This window comes from Lissotriton helveticus, chromosome 3_1, assembly GCF_964261635.1.
Source record: "Lissotriton helveticus chromosome 3_1, aLisHel1.1, whole genome shotgun sequence".
Taxonomy (NCBI): Eukaryota; Metazoa; Chordata; class Amphibia; order Caudata; family Salamandridae; genus Lissotriton; species Lissotriton helveticus.
Genome location: NC_136061.1, coordinates 115,595,513 through 115,621,736, shown reverse-complemented (window position 1 = coordinate 115,621,736; position 26,224 = coordinate 115,595,513). Strand labels below are relative to the sequence as shown.

General features: G+C 44.4%; 1 protein-coding gene across 2 annotated transcripts in view; it reads left to right on the top strand.

Moving 5' to 3' along the window:
- The window catches only part of SLC13A5 (solute carrier family 13 member 5), a 523,479-nt gene that overhangs the window by 472,620 nt on the left and 24,635 nt on the right, over nucleotides 1–26,224 (top strand). For both annotated transcript variants that reach the window (XM_078679336.1, XM_078679335.1), the window contains 4 exons: nucleotides 3,188–3,403; nucleotides 8,970–9,070; nucleotides 10,602–10,720; nucleotides 14,509–14,670. In XM_078679336.1, coding sequence (XP_078535462.1) covers nucleotides 3,188–3,403; nucleotides 8,970–9,070; nucleotides 10,602–10,720; nucleotides 14,509–14,670 — 598 coding nt within the window. The remainder of the gene's footprint in view (nucleotides 1–3,187; nucleotides 3,404–8,969; nucleotides 9,071–10,601; nucleotides 10,721–14,508; nucleotides 14,671–26,224) is intronic.

The following is a 26,224-nucleotide window of genomic DNA, read 5'->3' as shown; positions in this document are numbered from 1 at the left end:
TGCGCTTGCGCATTGAGCTAAAAGCGCACATGCACTGCATCAAATCGCCAGTCTAGTTTAACTCTGTTTAAGCCCCTATATTCTCGCAAGCTCAATGCGCATGCGCATTGACAGGCGAGACCTAAAAAGTAGTATGAATTTGCATCTGGGACCCAGATTTTGGAAGGAAAGACACATCAATTGTCTTCCCACCTCATGACAATGAAAAGGTCTATGCATACTTTATCCAAAGTCTACAAATCGGGTTAAACAGTTTACAATTCAGCCAAAAAGAAGGGGGCATTGCTTTTTGAATTACACTTGGATTATAAGGTCAGAGCAGTCTTTAACAAATGTTCACCTTACAGACAACAAAAGATGTATAGACGCCATTCTTAATTGACAACAGTATTCGTCATTCAACCTACACACCTGGGGACACGTGTGTGTGTGTTCATGCACAACTTGTGCAGAGTCTCCTACCTGAGCTGTGTAACAGCAGACCTTATTTTAAAAGGTGTGCACTGATTGGTAAAGCTCAAAACCATTTCAAACAATAGCGAGTAAATCTCCCAAAGGTAGACCCAACACACTGCAGAGGTCCAAAAAACAGAGAATCAAAAGCAAAGAGAATGTGTGGTTTAATGACTCAGAGCCCACTTTCTCACAATGATCCTGTATGGTAATTGATTGAAGTATCTATTTTGGAAAGCGTAAGACCATTCTTTGCCTTCAACTTTGTTTTTTCTTTACTACGTTTATATGTTTTCTATATATGCTTTGTCTGGAATATAAATAACAATAAAATATAGGCACAATAATAGATAAAATACATAACCACCTGAATTCTCAATGAGAATTTATTATGACATTATATCAGCAATTTAGTAATTTATGAGAAATTTGTGGCCAATGTTAGGTTCAAATACAGTGCCCAGCATCAGGCGGCTCCTATGTGGATTCAGAAAGCATGGGTTTCCATGGCACTTGGGAAAAATTCAATCTATTGGGGTGTAAATACAGCGGCCAAATTGCACAACGTCGGAAAACGGGCCTAACCCCCATAAAAGGGCATGTGTTTTTATTCCCCCAGATTTTTTTAAACAAGTCCAATTAAGGCATTTTGCGGTCCTTATTAATAACAACATTGGTTAAAAAGCCATATTATTTCCATGCAGTTCAGAAAGACATTTATTAAGTATTGTAGCTGAAGGAAAGTGGTTTGAGACGGTTCTCTGCAGGAGGAAAATTTCAAAGAATGCGCCCAAACCATAAACATCACACAAATAGCAAGATGCCAATGTCATGTAGTCAGTGATGCTTGATATATTTGCTAATACTTTTTTTCATGGTCTGGCTTGAGAGTGCAACTGTCGCCAGACAATTATGTGAGTACCACTAGAGATGGGCTCCGCCCACATGTTGGGAGCCAGGGTTACATGTTTTGATTGGGCAGAAGTTGTGTGCATCCACAGAAAAAGTGCTTGCCCTCCACCAGCTGTGACATTTTGTTTATTTATCCAGCTGGCTGAGCTTGAACTTTCAGGGGCACACTTGATCTAGGATAATCATATAATCTAGGGTGTTTGTCTTCTCTGGGAGCAGCACAGATGGGAGGGGAGCAGTCATTAACCTGCATGGATTTGGCTTGAAAGTGCTAGTGCTTGATAGTGCAACTCTCACTTGACATTTTACCCTACCCCAATATTATTCTACAGTTCTTTGCTTCCACACAAATATCTATGCTATTTACTTGTGAAGCTTCACATTACAATACAATATTCCTTTAGAGGTAGACCTATTGAGGTTGCTGATGGTTGTTCAAAATTAGGACTTATCTCCCTTTACCTTGTACTTCCTTTTATATGTCATGCAGTATAATGGAGAACTAGTTAACCCCGAGGTCTCAGACTTTAGACGGCAGACCCCAACATACTAGACAGACTTTACAGGCTCAGCAATCAGTCAAACATCTTAGCATGGGCTGGCATGTATGGAAAAACCACTCCATCATGGCACGTGGTGGAAGTTGGGGCATTTCTCTTATGCCAATGTTGTTTTTATGAATAGTAAATATTTGAGCAGAAGGGATGTGTGATGACTTTTGTTTAAAATGTCTTTCAGCACCGACTCCTCTGCAAATCCTTGTTTATTATCATTTTATTTTTGCTCTTGGAGCTGAGGCATGGCCAGGGGGATGACAGGTTGGTGGAGGAGTGTTTGCACTGCTATTCAGTGCTCTTAACAGTCTGACAGGCAGTCTTAGGACGGCCAACCCGTCCTGCGCACTGAAGCTGTCTCCAACCCGAGCTGCGTTGCCAGGTTGGAGAGAGCAGGCTCAGGCTGCCAGTCTAACTGGGAGCGCCAATCAACGGCACTCAGGCCAATCCTGACACTGCTTTCAGCAGCCTGAAAGCAACATCAGGATTGGCCGCAGTGGACTCTGTGATCCTGTGTCTGCAGTGGAGAAGAGCACAATACGGCAATGCAGTAGGTAAGTGTCTTTTTGTATTTGCCTCGTCACCCGTCCGCCCATCCCCCCTTACCCATCCCGCCTCGCCACTCTATTGACACACTGGCCGCTACTGATGTCTTTAAAAATCACGGCCTCATTATGAGGCCGTACATCACTTTTACGCCGCGGATGCGTCACTTTTTGTGACGGACCAGCAGCGTAAAAAATGTGCCTTGTTGCACCAAATTTACAAAGTGACGCATCTAGGTAGATGCGTCACTTTGTAAACCCCCCACCACATTATACCTGCGCCAGGTATAATGTTTGCAGGGGGGGCGTTCTGACGCAAGAAAGGGTCATAGAAGTGACGCAGTGTAATCTCTAGGACGCAAATGCCTCAATTTCTTACGCCTGCCTCACAGCAGGCGTAAGACTGACGCAGGCCCTTTCACATGGGGCTTGCCCCATGTGAAAGGACACATTGCTGAAGTTGCATCACTTTTGTGACACACACCAGCAATGCGTCACTTTTGCGCCATACAGATACATCAGAAATACTGACGAATCTGTAACTCCTTTGCGCAATGGTGCGTCATACTGTAAATATGACGCATCATTGGTGTCACACGGAGGGCGCAATGAAAAGTGACGCATCGCTGTTTTGACGCAGCGATGCGTCACTTTTCATAAATGAGGCCCTGAATATTTTTGAGGTGCCCGTCCTTATTTAATCCTGTTTTTTTGTTTACACAGCTTTCGACAAACGTGGGGCTGTGGGGCCCAGAGAAGCACCAAGGATAGAGCTGCGTATAATGTACTCAAGGAGGAGCACCGCAAGCTGGGACCAATCTCCTGGGCAGAGTTCAATGTCCTCATCCTCTTCGTCCTGCTGGTCGTGCTGTGGTTCACAAGAGACCCCGGCTTCATCCCTGGCTGGGCCGCGCTTCTCTTCAATAGCTCACAAGAGGAGTAAGTGACATCCAACATACTGGTTCATGTACAGATGCCTCAAAAGGGCGTGGAGAAGAACTTTGAAGGGCTGCAGGGGGGTTTAAACATAAGAAACAAGTTCTGAAATGTTAGTGCTAGGTGAAAGTCATGTATGCATGACAGGATAAAGGGCTGAACTACCAAATTTGCTGTCATGAGAGATGATGTTGACTAACATTTGGGTATTTATTTATAAAGTTTTATATATCCAGAAAGTAGATCTTGGCCCTATATCCCTGTGGGAATCTTGGCTAGAGGTTGTGGAAAAATAAAGGGAAATTTGGGCAGTCATTAATTGAAAAGAGTTGTTTAAATTAAATAGAGATTGGTTTGACTGTATCCAAACTAATGTGACCTATCCCCCGAAAGGAAAAGAAGTGGGGCAAGTGGGGAAACAGGTGGATTAGAGTTAAAGTGTGAAAATAAAAGGAGAAATGGAAGGGAGGTGAAAAAGAAAACAGAAGAGAAAGGAGATCTATGTTGACAGATGTTCATCGGTAATGTTATTGAAGACTAAAAATAGTACACCTGGAATAGTTGTCCTCACATCAAAATTAATTAATGGTATGCAGAGTAAGGGCGGTAAAGAAAATAGTCCTAAAAATGTAATTGTCAAAAACTAGTCCTATAATAGAGGCTTGGATGTTAAATATATCAACAATAGCCCGACAAACCAACTGTGTATTTACTTTAAAATTTTAGAAAAACGTCTGTGGTCATTTCCATGGGGGTGAGCACCCCATGGCATAGAGGCGACCCAGAGGGGTCTGCTGCCTCTGTGCAAGTGGGTGCGTGCAGGGAGCCACATCGTGTGCCCCCCTCGTACTGCACCATCTGTTCCTGCATGGCATGGACTGCACAGCAGGTTGCAGTCCAAACCATGGAGGAACGTGCTGCGGTGGTCCTACAGCGGTGCCTTTCTAAGGCTCTCCTATGAGCCAAACTTGTAATAATGCCCAGACTGTTCATATTCATACCTGTGTACAGGACAGAATAGAAAATGCTCATGAAGGCCTCTGAGAAAAACTTCACTGTCAATCGAGGGGACTAGCAGCAGAGGCAGCATTTACGGAAGACACTACTGCTTAGTGAGAGCACTCTCTAGCTTTCCTCTATTGTATTGTTACCACACTCTACTACTCAGCACATTTTTAGCTGAGATTGGACAACTTTTGTAACAAATATCTAACGATTCTCTTTCAGGTGCAACTGTTTTTCTAAATCACAACTGTCTCAGCATTATGTATTTGCTACTAAGGCGTCAGCACATATCATCAGTGTTTTGTTAGCAGGTCACAAAAGGGAACAGCTAACAAGAAACCTGGCACTTTCTAAAATGGCAACTCACCTTCCAAAAACATCTAAAATAGTTGATGCTAGTGACAGTGACTACTAATGGTTTCTTCCTCAGGATCAGCAATGGTAGACACCTAAATTTTGCTCAAAAAGAGTCAAACACATCCTGTAACACAGTTGTGAGGATTCCAATAGCATCCAAGAGGAGAGAACGAATCATGCACCTCCATTGATCTAGGATGTTAGTCTCTGCTCCTTGTCGCGTCTAAGCGAAGCAGTGCTCGAGTGCCCGCAGCACTGTTGGGATGCTCTTGGCAACTTTAAAACTGTAGATATTTGAATATGACTCTTTCTCAGGTGCACATATGGTGCTAACATTACTGGTCCTGTGGAAGAGCCAATTGGAAGTCACTATTATGGGAGGTGGGGTCGAGCCATCAATGATTTTGATTGGTTTTTTTTGTTTGAAAAGTCTTTCAGTCAAAAGTGCCATTGTTCTGTTTTTATCCTGCAGTAAAACTACTAGCACATCACATGGTAACAAACAATTTAGCTCGTAAACAGGTTAGTAGGTGGGCTGATTCCACAAACAGGTACAATGCTGCACATAATAAAACTCTAAAATATATAAATATTAACTATTATCTGCCACCCAATTGAATGGGGGGATGACATAAGGGTTGTATGTGTCTTGGTTGTGTAGTGCCCATAAAGTTATGGGTTGACGATGTCCCTACTGTGGTTGGGAGCACGTCTGATGTTTTTAGGTACCCCTCACACACCAACAGGCCCCTTGGTGTCATGCTTCATCATCGGGGTCATCTTATCCCTCTACGGGATACGGCGTGCTGCGACCTGCGAATGCGCGGGAGCACTCTTATGGCTATGTGTGGTGTATAGTGAGGGTTGTTTTATCATATAGTGAGTGAGTGTAGTGGTGGGGTTGGGATAGTGAGTGGAAATTAAAAAGGACCTGACTCGTGGGTAGACTCAAAAACTTTAATGGTTCCCCGAGTTGGTACTAATAAAAAGATATAAGAGGAAAAAGCGTAGTATTATGTGCGCCGCCTCTTTGTGTGTGTCAACATGTTTCGATGTAAGAACATCTTCTTCAGGACAGGGTTACACAAAATCCCCACCTTACTCACGTTTTTCTAATTTGTGTATATACAAAAAAGTGATATTTACAAGTGAAGGTCTATCATTGTACCTAAACTTTTAGCCGCTATTTTGCAGACCTGTAGAGAGAAAGGATAAAAAAAAATTTCAGATGATCCTTGCTTTCAAAAAGACCATGGGTTAAATACATCCGTGGTATTGGTCATGCAGAAAAAGTGCGGTTTTTCAAAATGTCGAAAAATAAATAATCATGGCACGAAAGTGTTACTCTACACAAAATTTACGTGCCTATTGTGAAAAATACTATTTCAGAAGAATTCGAAAAATATTCGAAAAAAGAGGACACATACAAGACAAACACACATACAACATAAAGCACACACTCTAAATTCGGGCCATGTTTGGTGCCACGTGAATTTTCCAATGGTGGTGAGGTCACTGTGATGTAAACAGTAAAACGGCAGAAACATACTGTAAAAATAGGAGTTCATTGCTCCATGAGACCGTGTCTAACGTAGGGGTTACCCGGGCTTCCTTGCTGCCTGTGAAAAGGAAAGGTGGACAAGATATATACATCCTGCTTTTTCTATTTCTTGGTACTTACATTATGGTCTGGAAATGTCCGTTTCATTTAGTTACTCACGGGTCTATGAGGAGAATCCCTCTTCGCTGCCCCTTACACCGGCTCTGCTGTGTCTAAGAGTGTGTCTTTGACGAGCCCTTTTATGCGCTGGGTGCCCGCCCCGGTTTTTGTTAATTAGCCGCCGGTGGGCACATATTTCGTCAATTAGCCGCCGGGGAGCCCATATTTGGTCTGTCGGTGATTACCTGTTAATTGGTGAGAGGCCGCGCAGGCGTCTTGTGCGCACGCGCGTGGGAGTAGCCTTCCTCGTGTGTACTGAGAGAGTGCGTCCCCATTTAGCGCATGCGCACCGCATCAAAACGGGATGGAATGCTTGATGTTCCTGTTGCTCGGTGCATGTTAGTCATGATGCGCTCACATTGATTCGCTTCTCTCATTTCACTATGTATTGATCGGGCACAGCCCCTCAGGAGGTATGAGAGCGGGCAGGGGGGTCTGGTCACTTATTACATCACGGCCCCATGTTGTTCCTGTTGCTCTGCGCATGCTCGTCACAGCGAGCTCATATTCTTTCGTTTCTCTCATTTCCCTATGTATTGATGGGACACAGTCCCTCAGGGGGTACGAGAGCGAGCAGGGGGGTCGGTAACTTATTGCAGCACGGTTCCAATGGTGGATATTACACTGGATGTGTATATCCTAAATGTCAATGTTCTGCTAGAGGTATCTCAATGTAATATCAGATTCACATCCTCAATTGCCCCCATGGAATGTCATCACTAAGGCCTGATATATGGGTCCCCAAACGGAACCCCCCTGCCCGCTCTCATACCTCCTGAGGGGCTGTGCCCGATCAATACATAGTGAAATGAGAGAAGCGAATCAATGTGAGCGCATCATGACTAACATGCACCGAGCAACAGGAACATCAAGCATTCCATCCCGTTTTGATGCGGTGCGCATGCGCTAAATGGGGACGCACTCTCTCAGTACACACGAGGAAGGCTACTCCCACGCGCGTGCGCACAAGACGCCTGCGCGGCCTCTCACCAATTAACAGGTAATCACCGACAGACCAAATATGGGCTCCCCGGCGGCTAATTGACGAAATATGTGCCCACCGGCGGCTAATTAACAAAAACCGGGGCGGGCACCCAGCGCATAAAAGGGCTCGTCAAAGACACACTCTTAGACACAGCAGAGCCGGTGTAAGGGGCAGCGAAGAGGGATTCTCCTCATAGACCCGTGAGTAACTAAATGAAACGGACATTTCCAGACCATAATGTAAGTACCAAGAAATAGAAAAAGCAGGATGTATATATCTTGTCCACCTTTCCTTTTCACAGGCAGCAAGGAAGCCCGGGTAACCCCTACGTTAGACACGGTCTCATGGAGCAATGAACTCCTATTTTTACAGTATGTTTCTGCCGTTTTACTGTTTACATCACAGTGACCTCACCACCATTGGAAAATTCACGTGGCACCAAACATGGCCCGAATTTAGAGTGTGTGCTTTATGTTGTATGTGTGTTTGTCTTGTATGTGTCCTCTTTTTTCGAATATTTTTCGAATTCTTCTGAAATAGTATTTTTCACAATAGGCACGTAAATTTTGTGTAGAGTAACACTTTCGTGCCATGATTATTTATTTTTCGACATTTTGAAAAACCGCACTTTTTCTGCATGACCAATACCACGGATGTATTTAACCCATGGTCTTTTTGAAAGCAAGGATCACCTGAAATTTTTTTTTATCCTTTCTCTCTACAGGTCTGCAAAATAGCGGCTAAAAGTTTAGGTACAATGATAGACCTTCACTTGTAAATATCACTTTTTTGTATATACACAAATTAGAAAAACGTGAGTAAGGTGGGGATTTTGTGTAACCCTGTCCTGAAGAAGATGTTCTTACATCGAAACATGTTGACACACACAAAGAGGCGGCGCACATAATACTACGCTTTTTCCTCTTATATCTTTTTATTAGTACCAACTCGGGGAACCATTAAAGTTTTTGAGTCTACCCACGAGTCAGGTCCTTTTTAATTTCCACTCACTATCCCAACCCCACCACTACACTCACTCACTATATGATAAAACAACCCTCACTATACACCACACATAGCCATAAGAGTGCTCCCGCGCATTCGCAGGTCGCAGCACGCCGTATCCCGTAGAGGGATACGATGACCCCGATGATGAAGCATGACACCAAGGGGCCTGTTGGTGTGTGAGGGGTACCTAAAAACATCAGACGTGCTCCCAACCACAGTAGGGACATCGTCAACCCATAACTTTATGGATTTTTCTTGTTTTATAAACGTTGCTTAGGGAGAACGAATCCATACTCTCTCTCTCCTTCCTTTTTTAAAAATCGTTTGGTTGTGTAGTGCACGTTATTAAATTAATAGAGTGAATCAGGCTTTCCCAAAAAGATTTTTTTTTACAAACAATACACTTCAAATCCTGTGCATGTAAATGCCAGTTTGACAGTAAGTATGTTGATGGGCTTGAGTGCACCAACTCTCTTCCTTTTCTTTAATTACAGGTATGTTACTGATGCCACTGTTGCTGTGTTCGTAGCATTTTTGCTCTTCATCATTCCAGCAACCAAGCCCAAGTTCTGCCTTCATGATGCAAATGAAGAAGGTACTCAGCAACTTCCATATCTGCCATTATTTAAAGAGGTGAAACAAAGGGAGATTTTTGTATTAAAAACGGAACATAGGTAATATGTCTGAATGAATGAATACATTATTTTATTTGATTTCATTAAAAAAATCATAAAAGGGTGGGGAACCACCATTCTTGAAATTTACATTTTGGAGTAAAACAGGTGAGTACAAAACATACAGACAACACCATCAGTGAGTTTCTGGACGAGATGTACTAGAACTTATTAAGTTAGTTAATGGTTTCCTGTTTTTCCAGTTCTGTTGCTGCGGTTTTGAGGAATTTTATGGCTCTACAGGACAGTTGGATTGATAGTCCTCTGAGGCACTGGATGACGGCTACTCTACATGACCTTATTTGTTCCTGTACACATTATTACCAAGAATGGTTCTAAAATAGGGGCTATGTAGCCAATTCTGTGATTAGAAAAGCATTTTTGGTGGTTACTTTATCAACAGTACGCTACAGGACACCCATATCTTGCCCAGTACCACTCAGTGTGGTAAACATTTCCACACACATTTCTAAACGACCCCTTAAAAGGGATTTAGAAAATGTGTCATGATCTACTTTGAACTTATTTGTGGGGATGATTTTCTGTTTCCCCCTGAACTGGTCCAACTACAGTGCAACCTACAGACCAATTCTAAAACAATTTAGATATTCATGCCTTTTTGACTACATACTTTCCCTACCTACTCCAGGGGACATGTGTCTGGATGCTTCTATAGTGAAATCTCCAACAGTCTTGGCTGATAAAGCTCAATTTCAACTCAATTCAAAATCTTTATTCAGATACAATAAATAACCATACAAATACAGAATCTCAGATATCGAATTTTTTAAAGCTCAATTAAGAAGAGTCCCTGTCCACCAGTGAATACAATCGGGAAATAAATCTTGTTTACAAAGCTTCGCCAGCCGCGTTCCAGTTTTATTGAGGTTTTTTGGGAGCAATTGGCCAGTGACCACAGTTTTACAGGAAAACAAAACTTTATTGTTGAATGCTTGAATTAATCATAGCCAGTGTAATACTTTGGCTGCAATAACGTCCATTATTCTAGAACGGGGCACATTAAGGCCAAACCTATTTAAGCACTTTCTTTTGGGGGGTGAGGCAGAGTGTCTTATTCCTGAAATGGATCTTTGGTCCATGATGTGAAATGTCATTCCCATGAAGTGCCCTTGGCTCCTTGAGTTAAGTAAACTAATAAAATGAACCCTGTGGGAGTTATTTCATAGTTTACGGATTGGAACCAAATATTTTAGTGGATCTGTAAAACAAGGAAAATGGGCATTTCTTGAATTAGAAATGGGAGCTACCACAAACCATCAACAGAGTTGCACCCTTGGAAAGATCCATGCATGTCAAGTTTAATTGTATTGTGTTTATAGTTTTGCACAATGTAAGCTGCTACCTATACTTTGGTGATGGGAATGATGTGCTGCTGTGTAAAAAGAGACCATGTTCTGATCCCTGTCTCCTTTTGTCTCTGATGTTTCTAAGGAAAGCCAGAGCCATTTTTACCAGTCCCGCTTCTCACCTGGAAAATAGTCCACAAACAGATGCCCTGGAGCATTGTGCTGCTGCTGGGAGGAGGATTTGCCTTGGCCAAAGGAAGCGAGGTTAGTCCGCAAGGTGTAAATGTAGAGGAAGATTGATGTATGCTTGAATGAAAGGGAGATGGTAAGCATAGATAGTAACACTGCAGTAAGGTGGAAACCACATGAGGTTCATAGCTTGTCTATTCTGGGACAGACAGGATTACCAACAACTTCAGGGCAGGATGCAGCTGCATCTTAGTTGCAAATCTTATGTTAAGGTCCTGTCCTCATGTCCCACTCTGTGAATGCCGCTGTGTGACTTTCAGTCTGATTGTTAACATATATCAGTGACACAAGTGATGTAGCCCAGGAGTTGCTCAACATTGCTCCTGTTTATTATCACTAAGTCTACATCTACTAACCTCTACCATCAAGACTTTGATACAACGAGCTGAATGGGCATTTCATTGATGAGGTTAATGACAAATCCAACCCTAAATATAAGTAATAAATGACACACTGCTCTTGAAATACATGTAGTAGATTTAATGATACTAAAGATTATCATAGATTAGTATCTCTCCCTGCATAAACAATGCAGTTGCTTTTGGCATTGTGTGTTTTTTCATAGCTAAAAATTTGGCTCATAGGTAGCAGCTATTTACACCTATTTCAGCAGTGGTGGCTCCTCCGTTATGGCGGAGGAGCGTTGCCCCGCTTGCCGCAAGAGAGTTGGCACACACATTAATTAAATGGAAATAAGCACCATTTTATTAATGTGTCCCAGGCTTGCACTGTTACAGCACGGTGGCAGTGGGCGGGCTGATTAGTGCAATTGTCCTATTAATGCAGCCCACTGCCAGTGAGTAGGTCAGATTGGCCGTGTGCCTACAGCTGACCAATCTGACTTGAGCACTTCATATCCTGCAATCCCAAGGCTGAGAAACAGCGGAGAGATTGCAGCCGCAGCCCCCCGCCCCCGCCTCAAAATGAGTGCTAGGTTCCAGGATTGCTTGGTTTTGCATTGTAGGAAAGAGATTGCCTAAGGAGGGCACAGAAAAGAGTGGTAGGCGGAAGGTAAGTTATTTGTATTAGTTTTTTTAATGCTTATTTGTTTGCCCTCCCTCATCCCCACCTAACGAATCGTCCGCCACACCCTACCACTCAGCACCCACACCAGCTGCTACTGTATTTAAGTAACCATTAGGAAGACATATGGGATGAGTTGTATGAGATAATATTGACCACAACAATATATAAATGTTGCCCCAAAAAATGTATCATAAAAATATTGGCATCCTATACTTAAACAAGAAAAACACGAAACTACAAAAAATATCACTGTTAAAAATACCAAAATACAGACAACAAACCTAAAGAAATACACAACATCATGATCCCGTTAAACATATAGAACACTACCCACATATTGAAAACAACACTATCATTCAAAATGAATCAAACAACTATATTTAAATTCAATTAAACAATACATTTAAAATGCCTTATAACAACTAAATAACCTTAAAATGTTTACATTCATGTATTTAGTATATATACACAAAGTAAAATATTTCTCAACATCAAACTATAATTATCTAAACAAAGCAAAAATAATGACTAGAAAAAGGTCACAAAAACGTGCATTAATTTGCAGCAAAAACTTGGTGTGTGTGCAATAATGTATGATTATGCAAAATGCAAATCTGTCACTTCAGACTATACTTTTTAGCATGACATTTTTGGCATGATGATGAATTTAAACAAAGCACAGCAAACAACAGTCACTTGTGTTCTGTTGTTTCCGTGTCTTTGCAGCAAATGTTTACTGAGAATAGCCATGTTCTCACTAAATCTGTACTGTAAATGGCTCCTAATTACACATAATGCCATAAAGGTATAAGTTCAGGAATTTGTTTACCAAGTGCAATGTAAAATTCCCAAATTTACACGAGTTATGCTGGCATAATTTTATTTTTACCCAGGCCTAAAAAAAATGCCAAGACTTGAAGAAAGCGACCCTCTGTCCGATTCTACACAGAAACACAGACAATGAAAGAGAAACACTCATAATCTGATGAGGATGACAACTGCTGTTATAAAATTAAGAGGCCACTCGTAATAAGGGCCTTAGAACAACTTTGAGTATTTCCAAACTTTATGAAATACATGCATACCTCTTTTCATCCATGCCAGCCTTAGGACCGAAAGAATGTGCTTAAAGACACCTTCTGAGGTATCATTTCGCCCAAACGCATTCAGATGCTTATTTTTGTTCAGTTGTCATTAATCTGATATTCAAAACTCTTGGGGCCAGATTGTCTGCGAACTAATACAATATAATACAGTGAAAGGGAGAGCAGAACAGCAATATATGTACTAAAATGTGACACTATTCAGGTCTCTTCCAGCGGTGTTCAGCTGCCATGGGCCAATGCAAACACCATTGTGCCATGGTGTCCTACTGCTAGCAAGGGTCCCTTCGACCACAGAAACTATGCTTTTGCATTAATGCGTTTCGCACTATGTATGTGTGCTGTATAATACACCACACATGCAGAGTCGAAAAAACAGGAAGAAGTGAAATCATTTCACCTTGCTAAGCCTGCCTCGAGGAGGCACAGGAATTTGATGCAAATCACTGCCTGTAATTCTTTGTAGATAGTAATTAGCATCAAAACCCATGGGAGGTTGTAAGAGAATGCCCATGCACCATCCATGGCACGTCCCCTTGGCACAAAGTAACGAAAGGCAGCGCATTACTTTGGGTTTCAAGCCAACGCAAACCGTGATTTGAATTGGATTGTAAATCCCACTTCAACACTTTCCAACACAAAGCACATGTACATCTGGGCTGCTAGTGTAATACCTGCATTACCGTATGGTATAATGGTGGCGACATACATAAGTAGCATCCTGAGCATTCCAAATTTAAGTGGAGAAACACTGGGGCATATTACCAACAACTAGCGATAATTTTTGTCTCTAACTTGTTTAGAGACAAAACTTATCGCCGCAAATCGGCGATTTTTATCGCAGATAAACCTTGCTATTAGCAAGGTTTATCGCAAATGCGATAAAAAACGGCCGCAATGCATGAATATCGCTGAAAAGTCAGCGATATTCATGCATTATCGAGCAAATGCTCTTAGCCATGTTATCCACCTCCCATTGGATAACATGGCTAAGAACTGCTCAGGGCAAGTGTTAGCTTTTGGAGATATTCGCGCTTAGCGCGAATATCTCCAAAAGTTGGTAATAGGAGATAGCGATGTTAGCGACTGTTTCCAGTCGCTAACATCTTGGCACGCCCACTTTGCATGTCATTAGTGATAACTATCACTGACATGTAAAGTGGGGCCCATGATGGTCGCTATCTCCTATTAGCTGTCGCTAACTGGTGTTAGCGACAGCTTGGTAATAGGGAGATAATTTTATCTCCGCTTTCTTGGCTTTTAAAGCCAAAAAAGCGGAGATAAAACCCCTTGATAATATGCCCCACAGTCCTAGAGGAGCATAGCCAGACATGAATAACTGACTGTATAGTGTAAACTGGCAATACCACTAAAACATTTACAATAGCATGTTGGAACACCTTTGTGAGTTAGTGTCAATCACTAATACAGAAAATGTCAACATACCCCAAGATGTTGTTTTGTTCTTTCTGGACCTATAAGATCCCATCAGTATTTGGGGCCACATTCAGAGTCTGAGCATTTGATGTGAGCTGCAAAGGTGCTGTATTCAAGCTGTGCCCTCTCTTGCTTGTGAAGTATAATGTTGCTGTGGTCAGCTTTGCTTCCCTGTGAGCCAGTCAGACTCTTCCTCCTGACATTCACATGCCTTTTGGCTCTTTTCATTCTTTACAGGTGTCTGGCTTTTCCAGATGGCTGGGCGACCAGATGATGCCCTTACACAGCATCCCTCCATGGGCCATCGCCATGGTTCTTTCACTCATGATTGCTACCTTCACCGAATGTGCCAGCAACGTGGCCACAGCAACCCTCTTCATGCCTGTTCTGGCCTCTTTGGTAAGAAGCGATAATATAAATATGTGAGTTGTAATTTGTTTGTTAACAGAGACAGACTTATCTATGGGAATTGTGGGTTCTTGAACAGGTCTCTAAAAGTTTGATGTGGGTGGGGTCATTTTAGTCAGATTTAGAGATTCAGGTATTCAACCACTCCATCCTTTAATTGGGTAGCACCACAGGCGACAATGGCAACAAAGTAACAGAAATGCTGATGTGTTATGATCTGACACCCTTATATCTCCTTTATTATTATGTCTTCTGTGGATATGAAAGTATACAGGACTTTTGATTTTTATATAACCCTCTATCTAGTGCACACTTGGATGTGCACACAAGTTAAAACTAAAGGATCCTCATAATAGACATTCCTAAATAAATCACATTGTCCCTTCTACCATCTATGGGATTCCGGTTAGAAGTGAGATGAAATCTTAATATAGTGCTGAGATAAAATTGCAATATGTCCTTTGAAAATATGGTCCCTTCTGCATAGTACCACAGCACATTCCACACAGGGAAACTGGCTTACAGGGGAAATCATGGCTTAATTTTGTTTGGTGGTGTGTTGGACCGGCTGCCGGCAACCAACCCAAGCAATATCAATCAGGTACAAATCAATAAGGACACTCAGCAAGGAGCAACACACACAGGTAGCTGATACAATATGACATGAATAAAATAATAGCACATGCATGTATATTGACAATGATGGCTAAACAGTAGCAAAGCGGTTACACATGAGCGCATATGTATAGTGCAATGCTAGCACAATTATAGCAAAAAAACTGTCTTGAATCAATTGCAATGCAGTAACTCAAAAGCACAATAATAATTCTGTAAATTAAGATAAAGCAGAATAATTTGACCCTTGTCCCTGGACAACTTACCTTTAGGAGCTAGCACCGGGAAGCCCGTCGCTCTCTCTCACCCTCTATCTCTCTGGGAGCAGTGCAACAGGGGCAGCAGATGTGGGTGATGACAAATCTGCACAACGCCTTCTGTGGGCTCCCCCAAGACTACTGCACCCCTCCTGTTATACACTTAAAGCTGGCTTACACAATATCAAGTTCCTTTCCTGCACTAGTGGTTCTCGTGATGTCATCAGTGTTTTCCCAAGACCCTACCGATTCCTACTCGCCTTTTGCTCTCACTGGTATCAACTCAGGGGCTTCAAACTACTTCAAGACTCATTAGGGGTTAATATAGCCTCATGGGTTTGTCTCCCCTGATGCCACATGCCTCGACCTGGTACAGTAGACGCAGGACCTTGGCAATTGTGTCTATTAGAAATGGCAAAAACTAGCATCACAAGATGATCTGCTATCTCAGCGTGTTACATGGGTTTTCTGAATGCATTTTCACTCTTCAACACTGCCTAAGCTGATTAACCTTGTTGCATTACAATGTCTTCAGCACACTATCACCCGTATCCTGCACAGCTATCCAGAGCTGCAAAACAATCCACAGAGAAAATAAATAGCAATGAAACACCAAAATATTTAATGTCAACAGTACAACCAAATCAATACATTCATAAAATGAAGAATGTAAAGCCCAGAAGAAAAGATTTAGTGAAAAGGGGAAGTCTTACAAGAATAAAAATACATTAAAAGTGCTAACGAGAGGATCAGCCACAAAATGTACATCATCACCATTGCATAGTAATCACCGCCCTAAAGTGCTGATCAAGGCATCAATAAGCTAGAAGCAATGTCAGGAAAGAGCTTCCGGACTCTCCATCGAAGCTGAAGAACGACCAGAAAAATGAAACGACACTGGACACACTACTAAAGAAGATAAACGAAGGGAACGAGCTAGCCAAAGCCACAAAAAAGACAATAGACAACATGCAATTAGAACTGGCAGCCATAAGAGCCGACCAGAGCAAGACAAATTGCAGAATTGATGCAGCAGAGAAGAGAATAAGTGATCTGGAAGATGCCAGCGTCAGTACACACAAGGACATGGGATACGTAGCCAGGACAACCAACAATCTACAGAAACTACTGGCGGAACAGGACGACCACAGAAGGAAAGGAAACATAAGACTCCTGGGTGTACCTGAAGGAGAAGAGGACACTCCAGGATCATGCGCAGCCCTACTAGAAGACCTCCTGCCAAAGCTGACGGGCCTGAAATTTGACAGGGCATTCAAGGTGGACAACGCGTACAGAGTGCCAGCAACTAAACCACAACAAGGAAGAGGACCACGACCAATCATCTGCAAGCCACTCCGTGCCAACCACACTGAGGCCACAGGCACGCCATTGACCTTTGGAACCTACTCGACACTACATCGCCGGACGTCGCCTTCCTTACAGAAACCTGGATGAACGCCTCATCAGCTCCCGACATCGCCATAGCCATCCCGGACGGCTACAAGATCATTCGAAAGGACCGCACCAACCAAACAGGAGGAGGCATCGCCATCGTCCATAAGAACACCATCCGCATCACGACCAGTTCTGACGATAACCTCGCTACTGCCGAACACCTTCACTTCCAGATCCACACCGACCCCAAGACCACTCTCAGAGGCACCCTCATCTACAGGCCACCAGGACCCCGCACACAATTCAGCGAAGACATAACTGACTTCCTCAGCCCACACACCCTCCCCTCCGAGGACTACATTTTACTGGGAGACCTCAACTTCCACCGGGAAAAGAAAAACGACAGCAACACCACCACCCTTCTGGACAACCTGGACAACCTCGGACACGAACAACTTGTTGATACCCCCACTCACTATGCCGGGCACACGCTCGACCCAATCTTCACCTCCAGCAAGCACATCTCCTTCAATCACACCACAGCTCTCCATTGGACGGACCACAGCTGCGTTCACTTCAACTACAAAAAGACCACGACCCACAACCTCCCACAACCAATTCCCCGGAGAAACTGGAACAAAATTACCACCGACCAACTCTTCACATCGCTTCACCAAAACCCTCCTGCCAAATCATTGGACCCAAACCAAGCAGCCACCAACCTCACACAATGGATCACCCACAGCGCCGACGAACTAGCACCCTTGAAAAACCATCAAATCAAGCAAGGTAGCAAAAAAGCCCCCTGGTTCAACGATGACCTTAAGAAATCCAAGAAGCTCTGTCGCACCCTCGAGAAAGCCTGGAGAAAAAACCCTACCACTGTCAACCTGGCCACCTTCAAGAACGCCACCCGCAAACACCACCAACTGATCCGATCCACCAAGAAATCAGCATTCAAGGATCGACTTGACAACAACGCCCACAACAGCAAGGAACTATTCAACATCCTCAAAGAATTTACCAACCCCACCGCCGACACCAAGGACATCACTCCCTCCCAAGACCTCTGCGACTCCCTAGCCTCATTCTTCCACAACAAAATCGCCGACATACATAACAGCTTTGAAAACCAGTCCGGAGACCAGTCCTCTGCACCCACCTCCGAACCAAAACCCCCCTCTAACAACCTCTGCGCCTGGAACCCAATCACCACTGAAGACACCATCCGCCTGATGAACTCCATCCACTCAGGATCGCCAACCGACCCATGTACCCACCACGTTTTCAACAAAGCAGACTCCATTATCGCACACCACCTCCGAGACGTCATCAACTGCTCCCTCAAATCTGCTACCTTCCCGGAAAGCTGGAAACATGCCGAACTCAGCGCCCTTCTGAAGAAACCCACAGCAGACCCCACTGAACTTAAGAACTACCGCCCCATCTCGCTCCTCCCATTCCCTGCCAAAGTCATCGAGAAAGCCGTCAGCAGTCAGCTCGCCGCCTTCCTCGAATCCAACAAATCCCTTGACCCCTCACAGTCCGGCTTCCGAGCCAAACACAGCACCGAAACCGCCCTCATCGCAGCAACAGACGACATTCGAACACTACTGGACAACGGAGAAACAGTTGCCCTCATCCTACTTGACCTCTCCTCTGCCTTCGACACAGTCTGTCATAGCACCCTCATACAACGCCTCAGCAACGTCGGAATTCAAGGAAAAGCATTGGACTGGATCATCTCGTTCCTCGCCGGAAGAACCCAGAGAGTCCGCCTCCCCCCTTTTAGATCAGAGGCCACCGAAGTCATCTGCGGCGTACCACAAGGATCATCACTCAGTCCCACCCTCTTCAACAAATACATGAGTCCCCTCGCATCCATCGCGCGCCAACACAACCTCAACATCATCTCCTACGCTGACGACACACAGCTGATCCTCTCCCTCACCAAAGACCCAAACACCGCCAAAACCAACTTACACGAAGGAATGAAAGAAGTAGCCGAGTGGTTGAAGAACAGCTGTTTAAAACTGAACTCGGACAAAACGGAAGTCCTCATCTTAGGTTCATCCCCCACTGCCTGGGACGACTCATGGTGGCCACCGGCCCTGAGAACCGCACCCATACCTACGGACCACGCACGTAACCTGGGCTTCATCATGGACTCCTCCCTCTCGATGACCAAACAAGCCAACGCCGTCTCATCATCATGCTTCAACATCCTACGCATGCTCACAAAAATCTTCAGTTGGATCCCCACCGAAACAAGAAAGACGCTCACCCACGCACTGGTCACAAGCCGACTGGATTACGGAAACACCCTTTACGCCGGAACCACTACAGAACTACAGAAAAAACTCCAACGCGTCCAAAACGCCTCAGCCAGACTCATCCTAGACATCCCCCGCCAAGCTCACATTTCCGGTCACCTGAAAGACCTCCACTGGCTCCCCGTCAACAAGAGAATAACGTTCCGTCTCCTCACCCACGCACACAAAGCCCTCTACAACCTAGAACGCGATTGCCTCAACACGCGCCTGTCCTTTTACACCCCCACCCGCCAACTACGATCGTCCAACCAAGCCCTCGCCGCAATTCCGCGCATCCATAGATCCACCATGGGGGGAAGATCCTTCTCCTACTTAGCGGCCAAAACCTGGAATTCTCTCCCCACCCACCTCCGTCTTACACAGAACCACCTCTCCTTCAGAAAGCAACTAAAAACTTGGTTATTCGATAAGTAAAGTACCCCCCCTCCCTCAAGCGCCTTGAGACCCTCTGGGTGAGTAGTGCGCTATACAAATTTTTGAACTTGAACTTGAACTTGAGGCGATCTTCTCCTTTGCCAGGAAGGGCCAGAACTTGAGATGGAGTGGACAAAAAATCATCATCACACAGGACTTCTCAAGGCAAACAGTGGAAACTAGAAAAGGATTCCTGGCGCTGAGAGACAAACTCCGAAAAGACAATATTAGCTTCAGCTTTGCGGGGCCAGCAAGACTAAGGATCACAGACAGGCGAGGAACACTAGTTTTTGACGAACCCAATGTGCTAAGGAGGTACTTGCATGGCCCGGATCCTGAAGACATGGAAGCACAAAGCCCAGGGGCGATCAAAAGAAGAGCACAACGCCGCAGGTGGTACAGAGGAAGACTAAACATAGAAACTCAGACTAAGGCCCAGCAGGCGAGAGATGTGGAGATCAACAGACCTACCTCAGGAACAACTGACCTACCTCAAGCCCGAACGAGCAAGGACCCTAGAAAAGCTACCTCACGACACCTCAGGGCCCCCGCAGGAGGCCAGGACCCCAAGACAGTCATCTCACGAACAACCAACTACCTCAAGAACGCACATCGCTGATGGGTAAGGCGTGCACCAGGCCTTATAAACTTAAGAAGAAGATCTCATATCCTTTTTACTTTCCCCGTTGGATTGCTGACCCCGCAAGCGCACGCATGGCGCAAGCGGCGAGCGGTTCGCCTAAGACAGAAACAGATAGGGCTAAGGTAGAACTAAACTCGGGGGGGGGGTGAGAGAGGGGAGGGCCCTTGCTGTCGCACGCCTACAGTACTAAGCATGGGAGGAGGGGGAGGGAGGGGAGGGGGTAGGGGAGGGGAGGGGGGAGTTTCCAGTACAGCCAAATGCGTCTTTCTATTTCTGTATCTTTTCTATCTCTAAATTCCTTTCCACACCTACTATCTACTATGGGGGCGGGACCATCGCTACATCAAACCAGTCGGTACCTCTAGACCTACAGAATGAAGCAAGAGCACAGGATGGGAAGACTCGGGGGAAGACTAGGTAGCGAGAACAGAACACAGATATGACACAGTATCAATTAAACTCAGACATTAAGGTGGTGTCCCTCGACGTTAAAGGCCTCAACCACCCGATCAAACGCAGGAAAACACTAGACTACTTGGCGAAACTTAAAGGCGACGTGTGCGTCCTCCAGGAGTCTAAAATCTCGGAGGAGGACGGGCAACGACTTAAGGCAAAGTGGATAGGCGAGGTCTTCTGCTCACCTGCCACACACAATAATAAGCAAAAAAGCAAAACTCGCCCTACACGAGAGCCAGGCAGATAAAGATGGGAGAATACTAGTGACAAGCCTCAAAAGAGGGAAGAAATGATACACGTAGCCAACATATACGGGCCCAACTCAGATGACAGGACTTTTTGGGAGGAGGTCGAATCCAGGCTAAGCAGCATTCCACAAAAAGAACTAATGATCCTAGTAGGAGACATGAACCAGGTTTTTGATCAGGACACAGATAGATACCCGCACAGACCAAGCCATAGGTCGCAGGAACAGAATACCCTTAAAAACCTTTGCGCCAAATTCGCACTGGGAGACCCTTGGAGGCTGCAGCACCCGGACGCAAGGGAATACACTTTTTACTCACACCCTCACAACTCATACAGTAGAATAGATTACATTTTAATGTCAGCCTCGCACACTCACCTCAGAGACCAAACCAAAATCGTCCCAATAACAATTTCAGACCATGCACACATCGCCCTCTCGATTAGCGGTAGACACAATGAGAAGCCTGGCCGCAGCTGGAGACTAAATAGTGACATCCTGGAGCTCCCCGCAAACATAGCGGAAATTGAGAATGCAATCAAAGAATATCTTGCCTTCAATGACACTGCGGAGGTCAACAGGGCACCCTATGGGAAGCCCTAAAGGCCACAATAAGAGGCAAACTCTTGAGCATCAAGGCAAGAATGAACAGAGACAGGAACAAGATAATAACAGATCTGGAGAACCAGATCAAATACCTAGAGAGGGCCACTGTGCAAACCTAGTAGATAAAAACACACTGACTGACCTGACTATGAGTAAGTATGAGCTCAACAAAATACTGAGCGAGAGAGCAGGCACATGGATCAATAAATACAAGTCCATTAACCTATGCTCAGCTAACAAGGCAGGGAAGGCACTAGCGGCTTACCTGAAAGCAAAACAAAGACAACACTCAATTGCAGCGATAACTGACACAGCGAAGAAGACACAAACAAGTAACAAAAATATCTTGGAAGTGTTTAAAGAATTCTATGGGAAACTGTACACGGCAGATAAGAATCTAAAGGCAGATGGGGGGGAGGGACTACTGGGGAATCTTGACCTACCCAAGCTCTCAGAACAACAGAGAGAAGCCCTTGAAGATGGCATAACGGGGGCGGAAGTGGAAATGGCTATAACATCCCTCAAAGCAAACAAAGCACCGGGGCCAGATGGCTACACGGCCGCATACTACAAACAATTCCTACAGCTGCTGAAACCCACCATGGTCGAGGTCTTCACTCATTGTGTCCGCAAGGGTCGAATGACAGACTCGATGGCCGAGGCCAACATCATAGTCAGAAGGCAAAGACCCACAATACCCGCAAAATTACCGCCCAATCGCCCTAATAAATGTGGACTGTAAGATATATGCCAAAATCATGGCGGCACGTCTTAATACGTTCCTGCCCCTTCTTATCCACAACTCACAAGTAGGATACCTTAAAAATAGGCTGTCTCAAGACAATACCAGACTCCTATGCCACCTCATCCATTACACCACCAACAGCGAAGGCCAGGCGGTCATGATCGCGCTGGACGCAGAGAAGGCCTTCGACAGGGTCTCAAGGCCATTTTTAGACCTATGCATGGAAAAGTTTGGCCTAGGGACCAAATATAGAAGTATGGTGATGGCGCTATAAACAAACCAATGGCCCGAGTGGTAGTAAATGGGGGGACATCAGAACCTTTCACCCTAGAAAGAGGCACGAGACAAGGGTGCCCACTCTCCCCAGCCTTATTCCTGCTGGCACTTGAACCGCTGCTTGTCATGATCAGGGACAACCCAGACATAAGGCGTTCGTGTCAGCAACAACACAGTGAAACTAGCAGCATACGCAGACGATATATTGATCACAACAAAAAACCCAACCACCTCAATAGCGGCGCTGATGAACACAATAGAAGAGTACGCGCTAGTCTCAGGATATAAGCTAAATAGGGAGAAATCGGAATGTAAACCCATGAACTGTCATACAACAAGTGCGGTCCTGGGGACCTCTGGATTGGCATGGCAAACGAAGCCCTTAAAATATCTAGGTCTCCTCTTCGGCAGGGATCTGAGGTCAACCCTAGACCACAACGAAGAAGCCCTCTTGAAAAAAGTAAAAGGGAAACTGGACTCCTGGTCCCCCAAATTCATCAGCTGGTGGGGACGGGTAGAGACGATCAAGATGATGATGACACCCATGATCACATGCTAGGTATGCTACCACTAACACTCACTGAAGAATTCCACAAGAAGCTAGACAATATAATCAACAAGTTCTTATGGAGGGATAAGAAACCTAGATTTAGCCTGCAAAAACTGAGGTTGAGCAAGAACCTGGGGGGCTAAATGTCACGAACTTCAAGATATTCCAAACGGCCTGCCTGGCCAAACAGGGAATATTTTGGCTCATACCGAACCAGGAATAAACACTAGTATGGCTAACACTAGAGAGGGACATCCTAGAAGGTTTAGACCCCCATAGCCATGCTCACAGCCAACAAGCACCCTGAAGCCAACAATGCAGTCCTCAAGAACACCAGAACGGCACTCTTCAAGGTAGATAGGAGAATAGAGCAAAGTATCAGGAGGTCGAGATGGGAATCAATCTGGTTCAACTCAAAAATACAATACAGGGGGAGGACTCTAGACAACAAGGAGTGGTATGAGAGGGGGATCACCACACCTGCACAACTAGAAAAGGATGACACACCCTTGACATTTGACACCCTCAAACAGGCCTACGACCTACCCAACATAGAATTCTATGGATTCCTAAAAATCAGAGCAGCTATCACAAAAGCAAGCCTGACTAAAGGGACCCCCCCATCATATAATACATGCACAACCTGAATAGGATCGGACACCAGACCTCCCATCTGTACAAGCTCCTAAGCCCACACACGTCAACACAACACTAAAACAATAACGTTCTGGGAAGCACTGCACATCAGAAACTTCAGCGAGGAAGCGAAATTCCACCTCTGGATCTCAGCCTCCAAGAACAAAGTCTTCCCCCAGCTGGCCCAAACAAAATACTGGCTATTGCACAAAGCGTTTTGGACGCCGGCTCGCCTAGCTGAAGTCGGTGTCAGAGAGAGTGACACATGCTGGAATTGCAAAAAAGAAAAGGGGGATCTTGCCCACCTCATCTACGACTGCTCGAAAGTCAGGTCCTTTTGGAGCAAGGTAAGCGACTTCATCAACACAGTAGTGGGGAAAAACATACAGCGAGGACTCGCAGGGCTTGCCACCGCATTCATGGCCCCAGATCTAGAATACAAGGAAGATAGGGACCTGGTCGACCTCCTACTCACAGCAGCAGTAAAAACAATCTTAGCGAACTGCAAGAACACAGGCAAGGCGACATTCAAGAGCTGAGTCAACTGGGTAGACTCCCTCAAGGGGGCGGACAGCATCAAGGCAATGAGATAAACCAGTCATACAGCGAGAAGTGAGATGTGGGCCGCCCTGGACGCACACTTAGGGTCACACAAACCCCGTAGACAGACAACCACCCATCTCCCGTCACGAGTACCTACTGCAGGCTAGAGGAGAACCACCATGTTAAATGTCGCCCCCGCCCCCATCCTCTATTTCCTACTCTCTCTTCACTCTTCCTTTCCCTTCTCTTGGGGCCTACAGATACGTCAACTACCAATATCAGCCTACCCTGCGGTAATGCCTAATGTAACCACAAGGCATTTGTACCTCACCTGTATCGCCCCCGATTTTCGCGCCACATTTCACTTCTGTGACGCAGCGGCGGCGTTAACCATGCATCAGGTTGCGCCCTATTTACAACGTGACGCATCTAGGGAGATGCGTCACGCTGTAAAGCCCTGCGCCACATTAACCTTGCGTCAGGTTTCATGTGGGCGTTCCGGCACGGGGCTCAGTGCCTTCAAAACCCAGGACCAGCCTGCAGCATCAAATCCTGACAGCTCGCTGCTCATGACAATCCTCGACAATTGATCAATGGGTGTTAAGACCGTAAAGAAAGTCCTGTATATTAGGATGAGGAACCATATCCCGCCGTGAAACAGGGTTGTCAATGAAATTATCAATGGTACTTTTCAACTCTCCAATAGATCACTTATACACAAATTCCTATTATTTTTATCAATAGAAGACACTTGAAATCACTTCACTTTTCCATAGTCTTTCAGTGAAAGCAAATATGGAAAAATCAATTCCATCACCCTCAGCCCATAAATAAGCCAAAACAGAACAAACTGTCTGAAATATCTTGTGTAGGGCCTGGGAATGCCCGGGCAAATTTCAAGCTCACCTGGGGTTCACGGTCACAGCTGTGCACATTTAATAACCCCTTTGCCGCGGCCGCGATTTTGCGGCAGTGGGGCACTTCCGCAAAATGGGCTCCCATACGTTCCTTCAGGGAACCGCTTTGTGTGTTCGCTCCGATTTGGTAGGTGATGTACAAAATAAAACATGAAAATGCTAACACCCACCCATATAAGAGTAAGACAATTCCTATTCACAAACTACACTTCTAAAGTTAGTACACCCAAAAGGCCACAAAACAGATATAAATTTACTCCAGCCCAGAGATGGAGTATGTCTCGCACCACAGGGCCACTCACAGGCAGTCCAACACTCTCCCATTGGAAATAATGGAGGCAGTTACTTCAAATAGTACCCCATGGGAAATAATATTAAAAGACTTTTAAAAATCTATATGCATTTACTTTAATGGTAGAAAATTATATATACAAATGAAAATAAATATTATTTTATTATAAAAAATTATAATAATCTTAATATAATTTAACAATAATTAAATTAATTTAAATTCATCCTATAATCAACTTTCAGTATTTAATACATAATACATAAATAAAATTATTGTAATTTAGGTGGGATTTCTTTAATAAATACTTATTAAAAATATATATTTGTATTTAATATATTTACATTAATTAAACGCTTATAAAATTGAGTATATATTGCTGAAGTGTTCTTTATTTTGTTTATTTAAAGTGAATGTTTAAAATAATGTACATTATTATTTACCATAAAAATATTTTACTATTTTCACAGCTTAATAAACATAAAAAAAGTCCCTATACTTTACCATAGGGAGAGCTCCACCACAGCAGGGTTGATGTCCTCTACAGTTGCAAAGATCTGCACAAAGGTAGCAGAGGTCTATAACTATGTGTCAAAAGTTGATAGTAGTGACTTTGCACTCAT